The sequence below is a fragment of the Camelus bactrianus genome, chromosome 2 (assembly GCF_048773025.1).
Source record: "Camelus bactrianus isolate YW-2024 breed Bactrian camel chromosome 2, ASM4877302v1, whole genome shotgun sequence".
Classification (NCBI taxonomy): Eukaryota; Metazoa; Chordata; class Mammalia; order Artiodactyla; family Camelidae; genus Camelus; species Camelus bactrianus.
Genome location: NC_133540.1, coordinates 97695222 through 97718164, shown reverse-complemented (window position 1 = coordinate 97718164; position 22943 = coordinate 97695222). Strand labels below are relative to the sequence as shown.

General features: G+C 35.5%; 2 protein-coding genes across 2 annotated transcripts in view; one reads left to right on the top strand and one right to left on the bottom strand.

The window, feature by feature from the left end:
- Nucleotides 1–343: 343 nt before the first annotated feature.
- Nucleotides 344–22943, bottom strand: part of PPAT (phosphoribosyl pyrophosphate amidotransferase) — a 36827-nt gene continuing 14227 nt past the window's right edge. The window contains exons 2-11 of the mRNA XM_010966108.3: nucleotides 14105–14171; nucleotides 10155–10361; nucleotides 8727–8839; nucleotides 8478–8623; nucleotides 7861–7933; nucleotides 7187–7338; nucleotides 6632–6759; nucleotides 5467–5688; nucleotides 3862–3982; nucleotides 344–2776 (exon numbers count right to left, since the gene is read on the bottom strand). Coding sequence (XP_010964410.1) covers nucleotides 2511–2776; nucleotides 3862–3982; nucleotides 5467–5688; nucleotides 6632–6759; nucleotides 7187–7338; nucleotides 7861–7933; nucleotides 8478–8623; nucleotides 8727–8839; nucleotides 10155–10361; nucleotides 14105–14171 — 1495 coding nt within the window. The 3' untranslated portion in view covers nucleotides 344–2510. The remainder of the gene's footprint in view (nucleotides 2777–3861; nucleotides 3983–5466; nucleotides 5689–6631; nucleotides 6760–7186; nucleotides 7339–7860; nucleotides 7934–8477; nucleotides 8624–8726; nucleotides 8840–10154; nucleotides 10362–14104; nucleotides 14172–22943) is intronic.
- Nucleotides 16796–22943, top strand: part of PAICS (phosphoribosylaminoimidazole carboxylase and phosphoribosylaminoimidazolesuccinocarboxamide synthase) — a 38839-nt gene continuing 32691 nt past the window's right edge. The window contains exons 1-2 of the mRNA XM_010966107.3: nucleotides 16796–17192; nucleotides 21767–21853. Of these exons, the coding sequence (XP_010964409.2) occupies nucleotides 16811–17192; nucleotides 21767–21853 (469 nt within the window). The 5' untranslated portion in view covers nucleotides 16796–16810. The remainder of the gene's footprint in view (nucleotides 17193–21766; nucleotides 21854–22943) is intronic.

The following is a 22943-nucleotide window of genomic DNA, read 5'->3' as shown; positions in this document are numbered from 1 at the left end:
AAATAGTACTCCTCCCCAACACACACACACACAGTTTGGGAATCTAAGCCTCCTCTTCTGTGACACCCTCCCTGTTCTTGCTAGTGTCCCCATGGAACGTGCCTTTACTGTAGTGCTTACTTAACACTGCACTTCTCGTTACTTTATTTGTCCCTCCTATTTGTCCAAAACCTGCAGTTTTGCTTGGTTCATAAGAGATGGCCTATTTATTGAAACACCTGGATCAGAGTAATGAGATCAGCCTCGCTGATGCAGAGTATGGATCCTGGATGTGACCATCACTGTACTGCTCACCATATAACACACTCACTAAAAGTCACTATTAAAAAACAGTAAACACACATTTAAACATACTCATTACATATATTTGTCACCAATGCATCACAAGGAGGTCACAAAAAGGTAGGTTTAGTTCACAGTAATATAGATCCCGTGAAAACATGATTTTCTCTGCTGTTTACAACAAGTATAGAAATTTAAAGCAGTTAAACAACATTTGAGATGAAGCTGGTATAAAATTGTAATCCACACTTTAGAAACCTGTGAAATAAAAGGCCATGATGGAGAAACAGTAAGAAATCTGTGGAATTATCAAACTGTCACAGTACCATTTTCCTTTATAAAAGCACCTCAATAAAACAAGATAAAAACTATGGAAAACAACAGAAATCAAATCAGAGATTTTGGTTTAGTACTTTCCCTGAGTCTCTTGTTTTGAAAAAATCAAATATAAGGCTGGTTCAACATTGACCCATAGGTCTTGCCTCCTCCACGCTGCTATGAGGAATACATTTAAGACAAGAGGTTATACACTCATATGGTCCCAGGGCTTTATCCAAATGCTGGTTGGCTTGTGTCACCACCACAGAGATATCTGACCCACTGCTGCCTGCTGCAGGTGGGCTTAAAGAGCTGTCACCATTTTGCCTTGGCCTACCATAATATAACACGTGAGGCTGAATACCAAATGAAGACAAAAGATTACAGTTATTAATAAATACTACATTTCTAGATGGATTTGGACACTACATACATCAAATTATGGTAACAATAACACAGAAACAAACACTTTCATGTTTTAAAATCTTACATAAAACAAGGGTTGGGGGCAAGTCACCTTAAAGTTTTAAATCTCAGATGTTAACCAAAAAATACTTAAAAAAAATCTACTTCATTAGATTCCCAATAAAACAAATTGGAAAAAGTGATGTTGATGCTCAGAATTAGACGAGCATGCTAACCGAAAAAAGTCGCTGTCTCCTTGATCCTTGAACAAATTTGGCCCCTACAATGTTTCTACTTGCTCATCTCATTGCAATGATCTTTATGTGTATATACACATATGTTTGCAAGTGATCAAGCACTTCATTAAAAAAGCATATAACCAAATTAAGGATAGAAGATTTGTTAGAATCTAAATATTTAGTTTTTACTTCAAACGTACGAGGTTACTTGCTGGGCTTATACTATAAGGTATAAGCAGTATGGATCATACTTTCTAGTCAAATGTAGGAAAATTTTTTAAAAGACACGTCTTTGCCGTCATTGTTAGGGCATCTCAAAGACAGGTGGCAAATCACTGCTAAGCTGTGTGTCTTCCTTTTGAAATCTGAATTGCAGACCAACAGTCAACATTTCAAAAGCTAATAATAATCATGCACTGTCTTAAAACTGAAGGAGGAATGATGGCTCTAGCCACTAAAAATAACTGCTGTTAGTTATTTAATAATGTAAGCACCGCATTGCACAGATTGGGAAAGTGAAGCACCAAAAGTTGTATTTGTTTTTGTTTTTCTTTAAGAGAAGCCAAGGTCCTAACTATAATCAGAACCCTAGACACTAGATAACTTTGGGGTATAACAGATTCAAGGTTTGCGTGAAATGTTATACTTGACTCACATGTCCTGTTTGTACTACACCACCTTAGTCTAACCTCCTGCAAACTGTTAAAAATATGGACCTGGCAAATGCCACTTAACCACCTGCCTTCTCCGACCAGGTGCAAAAGGCTAGCCAATGCTTGAGTTAAAAAATGAATACCATATAACATTGTATTATATGTGATTAACAAGGTTAATTTTAAAAATATTCCATAACTGATTTTCAATAATTCTCAAGAAACCCTCCACAAAATTCTCTAAGAATCTGTGGAGATGTACAGTACTTGGCAATCCTCTCTGAAACAGAAATTTACCAGTTCTTTGCATTACTGTTGATGATCTGAAATTAAATGTATATGGTCTCACAATTGGTAGCCTTAAAGTACTAAACTACTAAATAAAACTGAAAGGGTCATCCAAGTTCCTAGATAACACCAAAATATTTATCTAGGGTTATAAAAGAAAGTATAGCACTTTGGTACCCTTTTTAGAAAAAAATTTCAAAAGGTATAACACAAGCATGTGGCATTTTACATTGTACCAACTGAGTAACAGTAAATGGATAAAGTGTAACCACTACAACTTCTCCACGGACTTTGTATCTTGAAACATCACATCTACCCCTAGCAGCTACCATTCCAATTCCACAGGGTATTTTCCAGTCAGACAAGCTGTACAATGATCATTCTTTTCAAAACTTTCTAGACCATTCCCATTTTCTTGAACCATAATATCTTGCTTTGTACAATGACCGTTCTTTTCAAAACATTCCAGACCATTTCCATTTTCTTGAACCATAATATCTTGCTTTTTCACTTTCTGTTTTTTAAATATTATCCCTTCTTGCACAGATGAAACCAGTCCTTCAACTGACAGATACACAACACTGTTTGCTCCTACAGGGCAAAGAGGAAAAAAAAAAAAAAAAAAAAAAAAAAAAAAGCCATGAGATTTCATCTGGAAAGGAAGACCTGCCTTAACAGAGAATAGTTAAAAACAGAAAAACATAAGCCAGAATAAAAATTTCTCCTTTAGCCTCTCTTAAAAAAGGGGGTGGTGGTGGCATCAACTAGGGGATCAGTGCAACTCAGGCTTTTATTATTATTTTCTTAATTTTAAATTGGAATTTAAGGGATAACATAATTTAAAATAGCAGTGGAGGATTCAAGTAGAATAGATCTGGAAGGCTTCAGGAGTAATTTTCTTGATTAACAGATTTTGAAGTCAGGAAAATCTGGGTTCAACTTTAAGCTCAAGGTCACTTACTTATTTCCTAAGTCTATTTTTTCATCTACCAGATAAGGGAAACATTACCTAATTGTGACATTTTTGTGCTGTTATTACAATAAAAAAGACATGTTCCTGGCAAAGAGCAATTGCTCATAATATGTCAGTTGGGTCATATTCGAAATGTTTAACTGGTAACCTCTAGGCATGACCAGTCAAGAGAAACACCAGCCATATACAAACAGTGTTGGAGGTACCATACCTGGCTGAACATGTATGTGACATTTAGAGTTTATACTTCACCTGACTTTGAAAGGCAAATGTCTTATCAAGAATGACCTCCATCTCCAAGTCTTCTGACCTCATTATTAAAGACAAGCCTACATAAGCTTTTCACTTTTTGATCTGTACTGACATCAAAATTATTCTATTAGACTCTACAGTGAAATTGCTTTTGTTTTTCTTGTGGTCTGACCTCTGGGAGGCTTTAACTGATATGTAGTTCTTTCTACTGGGAAAGCCTTTCTTCCTTATCCTCTGGTCCCACCTTGGCCTTGCTCTCTACCACGGCACTGACTATGGTCCATCCACATGAGGTATTCTCACTTTTCAGAACAGTGTCCAATATCTGCTTAACATATACACCATCTACTTTCAACAAATATTGAACACTATTTTTTATTAAAATATCTAAGCTTTGGATTTTCTGTTATTAGATGAATAAAAGATAATTTATAGAAATTTTAATACCTACCTAGATAATCTGAAATATGCTCAAATTCTGGTTTATTAGCAATAAGCTCTTCTTTTGTTGGTATGTTTATTCCCATGAAGCATGGATATTTAATTGGGGGTGAAGCTACGCGAATGTGTACCTTGGAAAGAAATCATTTCGGACATTTCGTTAGTTTGACATTCACTGTAAGAACAACTATGCAAAATTCTGTCATTGGCAAATGCAACATAAAAAATTGTTTAACGGAATATATTAACAACATATGAGTAATAAATAAAGCACACTACAAAATTTCTTCCACAGTAATAGGTGAAAATGAATCCTAGAAAATCATGTGATATACGTACAGAACTCTGGTGTTCAGTTAGAACTACTTTTATAATTCACTCATTTACAAGAATCCTACTTGAGCAACTCTGCTCTAGACTCCAAAGCGTGCTAAATAAGAATTTCAAAACGTCAGCCACTTGTAAAGGGTTTTTACAGAGCTGCCTGTTGTTTCCTTGCATCACCTATTAACATGGACAGTTCTTTCTTCTGATCTCCCATTTCTCACTGCATGACTTTATATTCCTAGGATCACCTTCATTTTTTGTTGTAACACTTGAATGGCACTTTTGCCTACCTCTTATTTTACCATTTTAAAAAGAAAAAATACAATCTTCCAGGATATAATAAAAACCTGACCACTACAAAGAGCTATCTGGGGGAGGGGGGAGATAAGTAGGTTTATTTATTTATGTTTAGAGGAAGTACTGGGGATGGAACCCAGGACCTTACGCATGCTAAGCATGTGCTCTGCCACTTGAGCTGTACCCTCTCCACCCAAAAAGCTATTTTTCTCTACTATTTTGTCTATCATTATTTCCTGCCTTTTGTCAGGTACGTTTACATGGCTGTAACTGGTGTCCACATTTACTTTCTACCTTTGTTATAACAGCAACGATTTCCCCACGTTATGCAGTCTTCATAATTATAGTTTTTAGTGGCTGCATGATATTTCATCATACTGATGTATCAATTTCCTAAACTATTTCCCTCTGGTAGATACATGCTAGTAGGTAGCCATTTCCAGTTTGTTCGTTTACTTATTTATGTCTACTCTTTTTTATTATTGTAATGGATGCTGAATTGACTTTACATTTCATTTTTATTACTTGGTTTTCATAGAATGCCACAGAGATTCCCATAATCACAATAAGTCATAAAAAAGGGCTGGAAAATCATAATCATAATTACCTTAGAAGCTTTCCAAATAGACTATCATACTGCTTTCTATACCGTTTTTCTCCACAATAGATTTTATTTCTAAATATGTTCAACTATTACCTGTAAATGACATCTCACTTCTGTAATTTGAATTACTGAAATATTCAGTTAGAAAAAACTTTGAGATTTGAAAACATAACCTAATGTGTCAAATCTATGACACTAGGATTGACTATACATCTTCAAAAAGAAAAAGTAATCAATACAAATTTAAGAAGTATTTTATTTTGTGATTTTTGTTAGTTTTAAAACTAATTTTATAAAACCGTTAACATAAAATTTACACAACATGAAAACAGTTTTTATCATATTGTTAATTATTGGTGCTTTAGGGTATGTTCTAATATTACTTACCTCTTTTGCACCAGATTCTTTGAGCAATTTGATTATGGGTGAGATGGTATTGCCTCTCACAATTGAATCATCTACAAGAACAATTCTTTTGCCTTTGAAGTTGTCCGACAAAACTCCAAATTTTTTTGCAACACCAAGCTGTCTTAACCTCATGTTTGGCTGAATGAAGGTTCTTCCTACATACCGGTTTTTACATAGCACCTCCACATATGGAAGCCCACACTGACAGAGAAGGAAGAAAAGGACAATGAGCAGCAAATGTACAGAGAACTCTAAGCTCCTATTTTCTCCAGGTCATGCTCCCCTTGTAGCATGTATGTAAAATTTTTAAATGTGGTTGTTATTCTGAACTCTCCATCATCAGATTACAATTTTACTTCACTATTTAAAGGGGAAAAAGGCAAAAAGAAAAATCACTGAAAGTCCTCAACTTAGTGGGAAAACCCACTCATTTTGCTAGAATTTGTAATGCTGCTCTCTTAAATAAATATTATTTCTCTATCTTGGAAGAGAATATTAAGAATGTGAACACATGACAAAGAATAAATCACTGTCAGAAAAATCCAAATAAAATTATCAGCAAGAAATGAATTAAAACCAGTAGGCTAAGGAGATGCTCTCTGGGGGACAGGAAGTGCTTTATCCTCTTACTAAGGTACCTCCTCTAAAATGTTGCATATTATTTCTTTTAAAAATTCATACACTAAACATTCAAATATAATGAACGCGGGGATTACACCTAGGATCACTATAATTATATAATCTACCTGGTTACAAACAGTGAAATAAAGCATAGTACTAAGAACATTAAAGAGAATTAATGCAAACAGCTCATCATCACCCATACTTAATCGGGAACAAATATACCAGTGGCTTGTGAGGATACTTCCTAGTAAGTAAATATACCTTTAAATTCTACATATATTCATGATGTTATCTTTTTAAAATGAAGAGGATCATTTTCCTATGTCTTTGGCTGAACTTTTTGTGGACTCTGCTAAAAAACATAGTGCCGCTGAATGAAGAGGCTGGAAACTAACTCTTATAAAGAAACCAACATTTTTTCTTTCTTTGCAATAAATTGATGAGTTTCTCTTTATATACATGGATTTCTAATTTCAGTGCTAGATGAACAATTCACTGTGTGTTAATTAAGAGAAAATACCTTTGCTGCATAACCAAGAGCAGCAGGCGTAGCAGATTCCGGAACCGTGCTAACCAAATCTGCATCCACAGGTGCTTCCATGGCCAGCTGCTGACCACAACGGTATCTTACTGTGTAAACCATTTGGTCTGGAATGTTTGGAAAAGGAAATAAATTATTTTTATGTAGTATAATATAGCTCAGCAGAATATCACTATTCTAAAAACTAGCTTGTTAGAACCCTATAGATTTGAGCACAAAAAGAAAAGTAAGACATAAAAAAAAACCCCACTAAAGTGGAAATATGTAAACTGGGGGAATTTACTATTTTAAAAAAAATTAACTTTAATACATATCTGAAAATCAAAATCCTTACTCCTAAAAGGAAAACAAAATCCAGGAGTCAGATGAAAAGGAAAAATAGTCATCTTATGACTTGTAGGCTCAGTCCCAAATCCACAACGTATAACTATGTGCCTTCACAGAGCCAGGTAAGCCTTTGGGCCCCAGAACTGCCATACTTCGATGGGATAAACAACAGACTTTTATTAATTGTTATCAAGATATTTTACTTACCTTCAAATATACTATCTGGTCTTGCAAAATAAACATATTCAAAGATACAGAAGGCCATTGGGTTTCCTTCAGACCTTGGTATAATATCAAGAGTTTGGACATTATGTCTGGATATTTCCACAATTTCTCCAGGCAAGACTTCACGGTAATATCTTGGGAAACAATGTTAAAGAAGACTTTAAGTAAACCAGTCCTTAAGGCTAACTGTCAATTAGAAAGTACAGAGTCCCTTCCCTTAGAGGAAAGTCTAAAAATGGCTTAAAAAATAAAAAAGTAATATTCCTCCAGTAATAATCTTTATAAATCTGTTACCCCTAAATTCAAACTTAGAATTAAAAAAAAATAAAAGCCCTATGTTTTATTTATTACTGGAAGAATGAAGACTAAAGAGAACATTTTTGTCCTAGTTTAAATTTTTTGATCCTTGATGAGGAGATTTTTTTCCTTTCTAAAATAAGGCTCATGGTGTTTTGAAAACAAGAGGCCAGGTCCAGGATTAGAAGGTTATTGTTGGAACATTAAAGTCAGTGCAACTGCTGAGTACAATGTACAAAAGAAACTGCATTTATAAATACGTATTCTTGCAGACATCAGAAACAGAACTTTCATATTATAATAAAAATTTTTTTACTGATGTGGCAAAAAATTGATCTGCTGAGTGAGATAAAACTTACCTTGCACCAATAGATAAAAAGCTACAAGATTCTGAAGACACCACCCATCCTTCTGTTTCTGAAGATTTTTTTCCTGCAAATCACAAGACAATAGGTTCAGTCAATCAATTCAAGAAATTTTAAAAGAGGCTTATCTATTTAAAGAGAACAGTTAAATGAAAAATAGATAAATAAAAGAGCTCAGAGAATATCCATTACTATGACCTTAAGAGCACATGGCTCCTTGTTTGACTAGAACCAAAGATAAAATTAACAATCCTAAGATTCCTCCAAATATTATGATTTCATGGCTTGAATAAGATACCTGACAAGTCAAAAAGAAAATCACTGACATCATACTACATAAATAAAAAGCTGGGCAAAGGAGATAAATAAAGGATATAAAATACGCCATTCAGACAGGACAAAATGGGAAATCCCATTAAATATATTAAAACTGGCTTATCCTCAGAAACATTCAAGGAAATGTACTTTAAAAACTAAGTACCATATTTTTTTTTTTTACCTAGCTTTTTACTCAATAAGTTTTCTATACCTCAAGGTTTCCGGGTGTGCCAACAGTAAGACAACGACCCGGAAAAGCATTATGAAATTATATTCCCTTTGAAGTTCATTACCTTTATCATTTATATCAGATACAGGAATAAGACGACCAATGCATAGAGGACGATTTCCATAAGGATCTCGAACTGCATAAATAACATCCCTGTGCATTATAATCAGGGAGTATGCTGTGGGTGCCTCCTTCATTAAGTTTTTAATCCTGGAATTAATTAAATAATTGAATGAATAATTTCAGTTATAAACACGTGCAAGGCAAAGCTCTCATTACCAGACCTGCAGGCTCAGCCTAATTTTATAATTACCTTGCGACCCAGTCTGGGGTGTCATCTTGTTCCTGGGGAGGGGTATATGCCAGTAACTGGGTGATCATTTCACTATCAGAACTTGTTGACAGACCAATACCATGACGCAGAAGCTATTTAGAAAGGAGAAAGGTTGTAATCATTAGAAAAGGAAGAAACTTCACCTCACCCCTTGCCCAATTGCCTGCCAGCACAGAAAGAGATCAGGCATTGTGCTCGGGTATCAAAATCCTGCATTCTACCAATGGAAGGTATGTGTATATAATAATGGAGAACTGCTGCTGGAGGCAACGGGAAGTCTCTGAAGCTTCTCAAAAAGGAACAAAAAAGTGCTTTAGGAGGTATGTAGGACAGCTTTTGAAAACTAAGTTTGAAGGAATGTAGACCTGCAATGGGTGGGTGGTTGAGGTGGGGCGGAGAAGGCATGAGGATTTGGGATTGCCGTTCTAACTTTTTCAGCCCTGGACACTCCTGACGAACAGGAAACATTCCCATAAGAGTGGCACACTGCAGTGGGGGACTCTCAACCTAGATTTGATGGTTGTAGTAATGGTGGCTACCCATCCTCACTGATTGTCCCTGGCAGAATAGAAGGAATCGACTGTACTGAGCAATTAAGTGTAGAAGATGTACTAAAACTTGGTTGAGTGCACTATGATTACGAGGTTCTGAGCAAGACTGACTTGGACAAGGGCATCACCACTAACACGCACAGGCTGAGTTTAACACTACAGAGCATTTTCAGTAGCAGCAAAATGTGTAGGCGTAAAGTCTAGCATCTGGGTAAGGGGTTCAGTTTAGAAATAATGAGCTACGTATTGTCTGGAATTGAACTTTTAGTGGTTAACTCTGAGCAGTGAGTTTTATGAATAATTTTTACTTCATATTTATACTTTTTTGATTGAAAAAATTTTTAATTTTTCATTTGGGAGCAAAAAAACTCCCAAATGAAACTTATTATTGTCATTATAATAATCCCAGCATCTAAGAAGAGAGCAGGACAACGCTCTGGGAAATAATTAAATCAATTTTCCAAATATCTAATCCAAAACAGTGCATTAGAATTACCTTAGGAGCATATTAAAATGCAGACTCAGCAATCTCCCACCCCAGACTCTGGGGTGATACCTTAGAATTTGTAATTATAAGAAGAAGTCCATGTAATTCTGATACAGTTGGGGGTTTTTTGGAGGGGAGGAGGTTGGGGGAGGACTTAATTAGGTTTATTTATTTATTTTTAATGGGGATTGAACCCAGGACCTCATGCATGCTAAGCACATGCTCTACCACTGAGCTATACCCTACCCCCCAATACAGTTGTTCTCTGCAGTTAGGTAACAGGATAATGTCCTTTACCAAATTCCTCAGTAACTTCTTTTCATTAATTTATCACAATAATAAAAAAAGCATTAAAAAAAAAAAACTTACCTTTTTCCTTAAGCGAGCAGCATTTACCAATTCGCCATTATGTGCCACAGCTATTTTCCCATGAAGTGTTTCAACGACAAAAGGCTGGCAATTTTCTAATTCACAGTTTCCTGTAGTGGCGTACCTCGTGTGTCCAATTCCAAGATTTGAAGTATATAATTTCTTCAAATTGTCCTCAGTAAAGACGTGATTTACAAGACCCATTCCCTTGCAAATTCAAAGCAAGAGCTCATCTTATGAAAAAAAACCACTAGTAACACTTTTATAAGCCTCTGCTCAATCTCAAATTAGAAAATGCAGTTGACTTAATTTTTCTGTGCTTCAGAATTCTAATCTTAAAAAAAAAGAGACTAGTGCTAATTGTGAGAACTGTGAAGCACTAAAAAAATAATTCTAGGTGAAACTCACATGACATAAAATTAACCATTTTTAAGTGAATGATTTGGTAGCATTTAATGTATTCACAACAATGAAGTGCTTGTTTTATAAGACACTTTTTAATGAAACATTGAGGAACAGATGTACTAAGTGATAAAATTTGTCATATACAATAAACTAAATTATTTGCAATTTTAAATTCAAAGCATGTTAAAGTATTCAAATAAATGACCTATTTGAGTCAGTCTAGCAAACTATCACTGGGACAGAAATGCATCCTAGTTTGACAAATAGAAACAGCTGATCCAAAGAGTATTACAGTTGACCCTTGAACAACATGGGCTTGAACTGGGCAAGTCCACATATTCATGGATTTTTTTCAATAAATGTATCAGAAGAATTTTTGGGCAGATTTGCGACAATTTAAAAAAACTGGCAGACGAACCGTGTAGCCTAGAGTAACCGAAAAAATTAAGAAAAAATTAGGAGTGTCATGAATGTATAAAATATGTGTAGATGCTATTCTATTTAATCATTTACTACCATAAAATATACACAAACCTACTATAAAATGTAGTGAGTTAATCAAAACTTACGCACACAAACACTTACAGACTGTAAATAGCACTATCTGTAGTTGTGAGAAATGTAAACAAACATTAAAGTGGAGTATTAAATCTTAACTGCCTAAAATGAACTGTATTGCATACAGCACTACTGTAATAATTTCGTTGCCACCTCCTGTTAATATTGGGGTGAGCTCAAGTGTTACAAGTATCCACTTAAAACACCATGTGACACCAATTATCTCCAAGTGAGCAGTTCACCTCTCCATTAAATTGGTTATCACAGTAAAAAGTCACCTCTCCCAGTTCCTGTGTATTTTTCATAGTGTTTAGCATCAATACCGTACACCTTGAGTAACATCATGGGACCCATATAAAGTGCTGTTAGTGATTCTGGAAATGATCCCAAGAAACAGAGAAAAGTCATGCCGTTATAAGAAAAAGCTGAATTGCTTGATGCGTACTGTAGATTGAGGTCTGCAGCTGTGGTTGGCTACCATTTCAAGATAAATAAATCCAGCATAAGGACCATTGTAAAGCAAAAGAAAATACATGAAGCCGTTGCTGTGCCTACATCAACAGGCACAAAAACCTTACATTTTTTGCAAAATACCTTTTTATCTCATATCAAAAATGCTGCTTTTATGTGAGTGCTGGATTGCTATAAGAAACGTATACATATCTATTGACTGTAATATGATTCAAGAAAAAGTGAAGTCATTATATGACAACTAAATGCAAAAGGACAGTGAAGGATCTACAGCTGGAGAATTTAATGCCAGCAAAGGATGGTTTGATACTTTTAGGAAGGTATTTGGCTTAAAACAATGTCAAGATAACAGGGGAAGCAACTTCTGCTGACCAAGGCAGCGGACAAGTTCCCAGACACCATTAAGAAAATCATTGAGGAGAAAGGATATCTGACTGAACAGGTTTTTAACTTAGACAAAAGTGCCCTATTCTGGAGCGGAGGGGGAAGCCACAAAGGACATTTACTAATAAGGAAGTGAAGCAAGCACCAGGATTTAAGGCAGGAATAGATAGGCTAACTCTCTGTTTTGCACAAACGCCATGGGCTTTATGATCAGGACTGCCCTCATCTATAAAGCTGCTAACCCCGAGCCTTGAAGGGAAAAGACAAATACCAGCTGCCAGTCTTTCGTTTGTACTAGAAAGCCTGGACAATGAGAACCCCTTTACTGGATTGGTTCCATCATCGCTTTGTCCCTGAAGTCAGGAAGTACCTCGCCAGTAAAGGACTGCCTTTTAAAGTTCTTTTGATATTGGACAATACCCTGGCACCCAGAACCCTATAAGTTCAACACTGAAGGCGTGAATAGTGGGCCTACGTGCCCCCAAACACAACATCTCTAATTTAGCCTCCAGATCAGGGGGTCTTAAGTATCTTTAAGGCTCATTATACATGGTACTCTATGGAAAGACTGTCAATGCTACAGAAAGGAATTCTGATAGAACATCATGAAAGTCTGGAAGGACTACACCACTGAAGGTGCCTTCGTTGTTATAGAAAAAGCTGTAAGAGCCATCAAGCCTGAAACTATAAATTCCTGCTGGAGAAAACTGTGACCAGATGTTGTGCAGATTTATGACAGAACCTATCAAGGAAACCACGAAAGAGATTCTGGATATGGGGGGAAAAAGGAAAAAAAAAAGGAAAAAAAAAGAAAAAAAAAGGTGGGGAAGGGTCAAGGGCACCTTGGAGAAATTCAAGAGCTAAATTCTTCAGAGGAATTAACAGAACATGACGTGAGGGAGATGAAAGCTTCTGAATCAGCGCTAGATGATAAGGAAGAGGATGTAGAAGCAGCAGTACCAGAAAACAAACTGACGCTGGACAGTCTGGCAGAAGGGTTCTGATTATACAAGACTGCTTTTGACTTCTTTCACAACATGGGCTCTTCTATGAAATGGGCACTGAAACTGAAGCAAACAGTGGAAGAAGGACTGGTACTTCACAAACATTTTTAGAGAAATGAGAAAGCAAAAGTCAAGACAGAAATCAGAATGTATTTCCATCAAGCTACACCCAGTGTGCTCGCCTTGCCTGCCTCCCCCTCCCCCCCCAGACAGCAAGATCCACCCCTCCTCTTCCTCAGCCTACTCAATGTGAACGAAGGCTACTAGGATGAAGACCTTTATGATGACCCACTTCCACTTAATGAACAGTAAGTCATCATCATGTCGTTAATAAACTTTGCTGTGTATGTGTGTGAGTGTCCCCATGTGAAAACCAAGTACCTGTACAATGTTTCTATGCCACCATCATCAATGCCTAAGTAGTCATCCTGTAGAACATCATGTGCAAGTCTGCTATCAAAGTGGACAGTCCATCCTTATACAGGCATAAAGTGAGTGATATTTTATAACAATTCATTCATTATTGTAGAGGCTACCATAAAGCAGTCATATTGCTGCTTCTTCGTTATCAACGCATGAATCATTATACCTGTGAATATGAATTGCTTTTTCACATTGTCTTTTCATTTTTGATGTCACGTGTTAGTAGCACACATAACATCTACACTGTTTTGTATCATGTAAGACTACATTAACGTAGGTACTGTAGGTACCGACAGATTCACATGCATCTTGTAAAAAAGACAATGGAAGCTTACTGTCTGGATTAAATACAGTACTGTGCTGTAAATGTAATTTCTCTTTATGATTTTAATAGTTTCTTTTCTCTAGCTTACTTTACTGTAAGAATATAGTATAATAAATACGACACACAAAATATGTGTTAATCAACTGTTTATGTATAGGTAAGGCTTTCTGTCAACAGTAGGCAATTAAGTTTTGGGGGAGTCAAAAGATATATGCGGATTTTCGAAGGTCAGTAGCCGTAACTCTTGTTGTTCAAGGGTCAACCATACTTCTAAATACAAATTATTCTTTATTCAAATTTCCTTCCCCAGCCCCCATATACTAGTGATCTTCTGGCTATTGTTATCTTTATAACCAATATTTTGTAATGTTTAAATATACCTTGTGTGTTTTGAATGTTGGCATCCAATTCCCATCACTGGTCACAATACCAGCACTCTCCTGACCCCTGTGAATATAAAAAGGTACCAACTATTAAATTTACCCCACTGATAGCTTCTTAATGAATTTTGTGAAACATACTTTTCTCGACAGCATCCATGAACTGAGTCTGACAACTCTTAAATGCCACTACTACTAGTGTCACTTCTATGCATGATGTTATAATGACAAGATTAGCAAAAGCAGCAGATGAGACTGAGTTCTAAAATACCAGGCACTGTCCTAAGCATTTACGGGAATGATCTTGAGACAGGAAGGAAGGGGGCAGGGCACAGCCACTCAAGGAATGACAATTAACATCAAAATGGTGGAAGATCAACCCCCAGGAGGCCTTGAGGCTCAAGATGGTGGGAGATTTGACTTCTAGTAGACCTTGAGCTTCATTACGTGCCCATTGTAATATGAATAACATGCCCACAGGCGCCATGACAATTCCAAGACTAAACATAAAAGGTCAAAGAGTGGGCAATGGCCAACTTCCTGGGAATCCCAGCCCCTTCCCCAAGGTAGTCCTCCCACTTGTTAGCATATGAAGCTACTGAGCCCATAAAAACTGGTAACACAGCACCTCGTGGCCACTTCTGGCTCCCTCCTCTTTGGAGACGGCCACCCCGTCTATGGAGTGTGTAACTACTTTTACTCTAATCTAAGCACCCAACCCCCACACCTCATAGCTTTTCTCTTGCCTTTTGAAACAGCCTACACTTTATGCAGTATGCATCTCTCTAAATAAATCTACCTTTACTCAACTGGTTCACTCTTGAATTCTTTCCTGTGTGAAGCTAAGGACCCACACCTGGCAGGGCACGTCCCAGGGACTCAAAAAACTGAGACCTGGGACACAGCCCTCCTCATGCCCCACATCCATTTTTCCTGCATCAATCTAATCTATTATTCCTTCAAAACAATCCTATGAAGCAGGTTCTGTGATTACCATTCACATTTTATAGACAGGGACAACACTAAAGAAATGGAAGTAACTTGTCCAGTGTCACACAGAGAATGATCGGAGAACAGTGACATGGCCAGGATTTCAATACAGACAATCTGACTTCAGAACCTGGGCTTCTAACCTCTGTAGTTATGTGACCTATAAATAAGGTTGAGTATGTAGATCTAAATGAAAATCTCTAAATAAAATAGGTAAAATGCTTAGTTGTGGGAAACATTATTATGAACAAAATTTATTCTTTAGTTTTCTTGTTTTGCTTTTTGCACTCTCCAAATTTTCTCTTACAAATATTTATCACTATTTTTTATCATAAAATAATAAATGCTGCTTCAAAAAAAACCCGAAGCTGATCAGGAACTCTGGATCTAATTTGCTACATTAGTATTTTTAGATGATACAGATAAAAAAGCCAGAAGCTAGGCTTCCAGCTAGGTAGGGCAGGGTAACTAGCTTCTAGCTAGGTTGGGCAACACGTTGGTAAAACCTAGATCTGCACCACTCAATACACTCAAAAGATAAAAATAAAGGTATTAATTGCTCAACAATTTTTAATGTTTCTGAACAAGTGCTATAAATACTAGATGTTTATTAACACATTTTGTTTCAAAGAATATATATCAGGGTAGAAATAAAAAGTAAACCTCTATCATATATGTAAAATTTATACATATATTTATTTGGTAAAAACAATCTTTTCCAAAATTATATTAAGGCATTTTAATAACATGAAAAACTACATTAATGTACTTGCATAGTAAAAATCTAAAAAATTTAAATTGAAGTGATTTTATTAAATTATCAATGTGTCAAATACTATGACCTATTATGCTGACCAGATACGTATAATAATATACACCCTGAATAATTTGTGATTTAGGACTTCTTTTTCTTTTTTTAAATTGAAATATAGTCAATTTACAATGCTGTGTTAGTCTCTGGTGTACAGCATGGTGATTCAGTTATACACACACATATATATATTCTTTTTCATTATAGGTTACTACAAGATAGTGAATATACTTCCCTGTGCTATACAATAGGACCTTGTTGTTTTTTATCCATTTTATATATAGTAGTTAGTATCTGCAAATTCCAAACTCCTAATTTATCCCTCCCCTCCTCCTTTTCCCCCTGGTAACCATAAGTTTGTTTTCTATGTCTGTGAGTCTTTTTCTGTTCTGTAAATAAGTTCATTTGTGTCTTTTTTTTTATTCCACATATAAGTGATAACATAAGGATTTATTTAATGAACTGATGTGGTCTTTGGTTAACCAACATTAAAAGACTAAGTGATTCATATCAGAGGGAAAAAAAATAACATTAGCCATAAACTTTAGGGCAGAAAGAACCTCTGCTCATCATTTCCATAACAACTTAAAAAAATCATATAGTAAACTAGAGTGAATTATATAAGAAAAGACATAAACCAATAAAGGTTTTCTTTCCCTTTTGTGTCAAGGGTCATTTTTCCTTGAAGCTGAAATGAATAACAACAGGAATCATTTTGGTCCAGGCTTCTTTAATCACAAAGCCTGCTTATTTGGCAGTTTCTCAAGTTACTCCCCTCAGGCAGCTTGAACCAGTTAAACTAGATCCTTTCAGCTCTTCAGAGCTTATTGACAACCAGCCGTCTGGTTTCCTAGGAAACAAAACCTTGGCTAGAAATAGTGAATCATTTCCAGGTCACTTTCAACATGGAGAGTGGAGCAGGAAAGCACTGGACTGAGGAAGAGGTTAAAGCTCTGCTAAGTGTCTGGGCAGAAAAAAATGTACGAAAACAACTTTATGGAACACTGAGAAATAAAGGAATATTTCTTTATATCGCTAAAAGGCTGCAAGCTCTAGGAGTACACAGGGACTGGAAACAGTGCCGGGCAAAGTACAAAAATCTTAAATATGAATACAGAACTGTTAAATACGCCCACAACTCTGGAGACAGCTCTAAAACTATGAAGTTCTTCCACGATTTGGATGCGATCCTGCAGTATGAACCTGCCACACAATTAACAGAGGAAGATGCAAATAGCAGGTGCCTGGCAACGCTGAGCCAAAGTCCAGCCCCAGAGACCATTGAAGGTAAAAAGAAAAAGTACCATTCTTTTGTTTTTACCTAACAAACTGTAAGAGAACCAGACTTCTGAGTCCATATGATAAATATAGCCTGAAATATCAAGGTTGAGAAAAACAACCGACCTTTATGTATATGCTATTTTGCACAAGGTAAAAATTAATTTTAAAAAGTTTAAATACCACCATTTAAAAAAATCTGTAAAATACAGGAAAAACACATTAAAATGCCACTAATTGCTACTGCCAACTGCTCCTTACCCATGTCTGATATGGTTTTTGGAAAATGGATTGGGTTCTGAAAACAACTTAAGTTTTAATTTTATAAGAGTGGTGAAAAAAAAAATATTGCTCAACTGTTGTTTTCCCACAGCTCCAAACAAGACAACTTTCTGCTCTATGGTTTTTTGCTTTGTTTTAATATTTCCTGTCTTTTATTTATTTATTTTTTTGAGGAAGGAGGAGGTAATTAGATCGATCGATCGATTGATTGATTTTAATGAAGGCACTGAGGATTGAACCCAGGACCTCGTGCATGCTAGGCATGGGCTCTGCCACTGAGCTATATCCTCCCCTCTCTGCTCTATGTTAATGTTCCCATTTTCCTAAATGTATAAATAAAGGCACTAAGATACTAATAACTGATAGAGAACTTCATTACTTCTTTGGAAGAACAGCTCAATTTTAACAGGAAGTAAAACAAATAGATTTGACAGATTAAATGATTTATGATTAAATGATTTAAAAACAGGCATACCTCAGGGTACTGCAGGTTTGGTGCTAGACCTCTGCAATAAAGCAAATACTGCAATAAAGCAAATTTTTTGGTTTCCCAGTGCATTTAAATGTTTACACCATACTGTAGTCTATTAAGTATGCAACAGCATTATGCCTGAAAAACGTACATACCTTAATTTAAAAATACGTCATTGCTAGACAAATGCTAACTATCGTCTGAGCCTTCAGGGAGTTGCAGTAGTAACATCAAAGATCACTGACCACAGATCAGCATAATACAATTAAATGGTTTGAAATATCACGAATTACCAAAATGTGACACAGAGACCCAAAGTGAGCAAATGCTGTTAGAAAAATGGCGCTGATAGGCTTGCTTGACACAGGGATGCCACAAACCTTTAATTTGTGAAAAACAAAAACAAAAACTCCCCCGCAATACCTGCAAAGGGCAATGAAAGGAGGTATGCCTTATTAAAACAAGGTTCCTGACCTGCTGTGTTGTGAAGATTCTACTATTCTACTATTTATGTAGAATTTGCTCAGTGCCTATGGAAGCCGAATGCATCACTAGGCAAGGTGGGGAAATCAATGGCAGTAATGACATTCCTCCCATAGCCAAAATCTCACAGTTGCTTTTTTTTTTGCGTTAAACCATCTTTAATGCTTGTATCACATATTCAAAAATAAAACTAAATTAGGGTCTTATGTGTTCAGTATTTTACATTCAATTATGGTTTGTTTTCTTTCTTTTTTTTAAAAAAACAACTTATGGTATAATTTCTGTATGGTAATCACAGTTGCTATTTTTAAGAGCAGAGTTGTTCAGTTCAAAATCTGTAATACCTACTGTCTGTGTACACCATGTGCAAAGCCCTAAGTTACATGCGCTCATCAATGTAACTCAGCAAGGAGGGAACTGTAGATAAATGTAACCCAAGACAAAGTGGTAAAATCAAGGTACCAAATGAGAAGGGGGTTAAAAGTGACAGGGATTACAGAGAACCTGGGTTATCTGAACTTCCTGTTTAAAACTCAATAATAAATTCTTTGGTAAAAAATATACCCCACTTACATACTCCCTTTACACTTCTGATACTACACCAAATTCTGAGAAAGCTTTGCAGTCATTATCAAATTAAACAGTAACTACATTATTTTATTCAATTAATCACCCTGCACTCCTCATCTAAAATGCTTTAAATATTGAGTAACACTAAGTAAATCACTCAGCTTGGGAGAAGCCCTCATTTTATGGTACAATGAAGCTTGGTGTAATGAAGATGCGGTGCTAGTATCTCCACTTCCAAACAGGATCTTCTAGCCCTTTCAGCTACTCCCATGGCTCCAAACTCCCCAATTTACTCGTGAACAGAGGGCCCATAATTATAAACTAACCGTGTATATTTAAGGCATCTCAAACCCCAGGTCTAAAACCAAACTCTCTTACCCCATCAAAATTGATCCTCCTACAAAATGCTTCCACCTTACAATCACTGTATTTCCCCTCAGTTAAAAAATAGAAATGTTTAAGATATCCTTGACTTTTGGTCAACCATGAAATCCTTAAAAAAAAAAAAATCTACTGACATATTTAATAAATTTATCTCTCTGCTCCATTCTCATTACCACCATCCAAAACTTCATCATCTATTACATGGAATATTAAGATAACTTCTTACCTCTTCCCACATATCCTTTACAATGCTACTGGTTGTTGTTTATAAAATTTTTTAAATTATAAAATTACAAAAACATTAGCATTTTGTCATATTAAAAATAATCTTTAAATTATACCCAGAATTAATCATAATCTAGGATTAATAGTTACTTAATGGTTCCATTGTATTTGAGTGCATGTACAAGAGTTTAGGTCTTTGCCCCCTCATAGAAATGACACTACAATATCTTCTGAGCATATTTAACATTATTACTTTAGGATAGACTATCAAGTTAAATTTCTGGTCAAGAGGGGTATGATTACTTTGAAACATATTGCTAAAATAATTGCTTTAAAAAAACTATATTAACAGTGTCCCTTTTACAGAACCCTGTAATACAATATTATGGGGTGAAGTTGAAGGGAGGAGACACTTCGCTAATTTAATAAATAGTGGAGTATGCTAATTTAATAAGTACAAGCTATGTATAGTGGTATATGCAATCAATAACTTTTTACTTTGCATCTGTTTAATTATTAGTGCTGTGGAACATTTTTCTACGTATTTAATCAGTTTTATGAATTGACTGTTCATGTCAGCGGAGGTCTTAGAAAACTTGCATGACCTCTTTGGCCTTACAATTTTGGCTGATTTTTCTTTGATCTACAAAAGTCAACAGTTTTAACATAATCAAATAGTTTATTTTCTAAGGCTTAGGAAGCCCTCCTTTCTCCAGGTCTGATTCATTTATAATGTCTTCTGGTTTTTCCGTGGTGGAACCAGCAGAATGTTTATTAGTGTATGGTAAAATGAAGAAGGGAAGAAAATGAATGTGCCTTTTCCACTGTTGGGCTCAACCTAATTCATGTAAGTGTCTAAGGACAAAGAATCCAGTCCCCTGTTAGGCAGCAGGTAGCCTGACCGAGTCTTGGCAAAGGACTCAAATACAAACTCTAAGAGGCTTCATGTTCTGGAAATTATAATCACCCTCAACCTCAGAATACCGTTGGCCTACTGCCGCTTCCCTCAGTGATCAAGCTTCCACTCTATTTCCCTCCTGTTACTTTATACAAATGCACATTAGGAGTAATGATTTCAGAGTTTCAGTTTAAAATCTCCAGGGCATGAGGCCCTGCATACAATTTTGAGATTCATGCTAGGAATGATCAACTTCAGAAAAAAACAAAAATCCCTGGAAAGAGAACTTTTCTTTTTTGCCCACACCTGTATTTTCAGCTCCAGAACCTTCTCAACAAACAAAAGTAGGCCCTAAAGCAGGTAACAGACTAGCAAACCCTACCTTTCCTTACTATTCTCATCATCAGGCTTGGGTGTTAAATTACCTGGGTATATCAGTGTCCTTCGTTCTTCTCTCTAAAGAGAATTCTTAATTAACTTCAGATTTTTATTTTCCATGTTTCTAACTAAACCCAAAACATTCCCGAACTGCAATTTAGCCTCAAATAATTATGAAACCTGACTTAAAATTTGACAATTTTTACTTTGATTTTAAATGAATGTTTATGTCTTTGAAATCATACCTAACATTTGATCTCCTAATGTAGAATATAATGCTATTTCTGCCACTCAGTAAAACAAAATTAGAAAAACATATGTGGAAATGATATAGGAGATCAAGGAGGGACGCCTTCATTTTTCAAGGCTGGTGTGGTTCTTTTAAATGACGTTCCTTGGTCCATTTAAGCAAAAGTTAGATTAATTTTTGTAAAGTTTAGTATGTATCAATCAACTAATTACATAAGATACATATAAACTCTTAGCTACTTGACCATATATGCCAATAAAGCAAGATTTTCTGATTATCTCATTGCAGGATTTCTCTTTTCACATTACTAGTATCACTTACACTGCTTGCTATGTTAAAGCACCTAAAATACAGATATAAAGAAAATACCTCAAACTAACTACAATCATCTCTAGAAACTTATAAAATTGACAGACAATTCTAGTGGAAATTCAAAATGTCAATGGGAAGAAATTTGATTTCTCTTCATATATATAAATATTTAAACTGTATTATATCACTTTATTACCAAATGTTTACCATAAATCCATAATCCTTCATGAGTATGATCAAATTCAGCTCAAAGTATTAGCATGATCAGTTACTAATCCAATTTTAATTTTCCTTGGTACTTATTTTTAAAATGACTTCTCTCTTTCCAGGCAAAATGTCAGTTACATTAGCAGACAAAGAAGACATATCAGAAAATCCTTTACTTTTGGTTTCTCATATCAGACCAATGGAACTGGGTAGGTATAGTATGGTGGGCCAAATATAATGAAATTGATCCAATTTCAAACTGGAAAGTAAGGCTGGTTTCAAATCTGAGAAAATGGATGATTTTTTCCTGATAGAAACACTTAGGATTAATTTATGTTTCCCTCTTTTTTACCAACCTATACTAAACAAAATCATTTCTAGAAGGGGAGGGTACAGCTCAGTGTAGAGTGCATGCCTAGCATGCATGAGGTCCTGGGTTCAATCCCCAGTACCTTAACTAACTAACTAACTCACTCCGATCACCTCTCCCCTACCCCTCCCTGCAAAAATAAAAGGGGGGGGGGATGTATTGTACAATATGGGGAATATAGCCAATATTTTGTAATAACTGTAAATGGAAAGTAACCTTTAAAATTATATAAAAAATACAAAAAAATCATTTCTAAAACAAATGATTTCTTTAACAAAATGTAAATTGCCTGGAAATATTAGCCTTCAAATTTCTAATGTCTATTCCTTAAATATAGTTAAGGAATCTGACGGCCAAAATTACACATAGTGGGTGCTTAATATTTAATGAGCATGACTTTAGCATTCCTGGGGTCTAAGACAAACAGAATTTTACATTTGAAAGCAAATAATATCAAATCCATAATGAGGTCAAGGATGATTTTATTCGCCTGAAAAGTCAAAGTAAATACCCTTCTTGCTTCTAAATTCTTACTGAAGGCTAATCCAAGTAAGAAAAAACATTGAAAAGCATCTCAAAACAAAGATATTAAATACACCACAAAATAAAAACAACTTCCTACCTCAGGGAAAGGCTATAGTGTTTTTTAATGACTTACATTATAGATAAAGTCTGAACTACTGTTTTATTAAACATGAAATCTGAGAAAAGCAAGATAATATGGTTGTTAAATAACCAATATAATGTCAAATAATGTTACCATAAAACGAGTTGCAAAACTGTGCCAGAGATCAAACACAAAGGCACTATGTTATATTAAAGGATTTATAACTAAGTGGAGATATCCTGCCTAAGACATGAAATTTCTGGCACATTTCCTTGCATTAAAGGAACATAATATTTCACTTAAAATGGCATTAGGTCTTTAA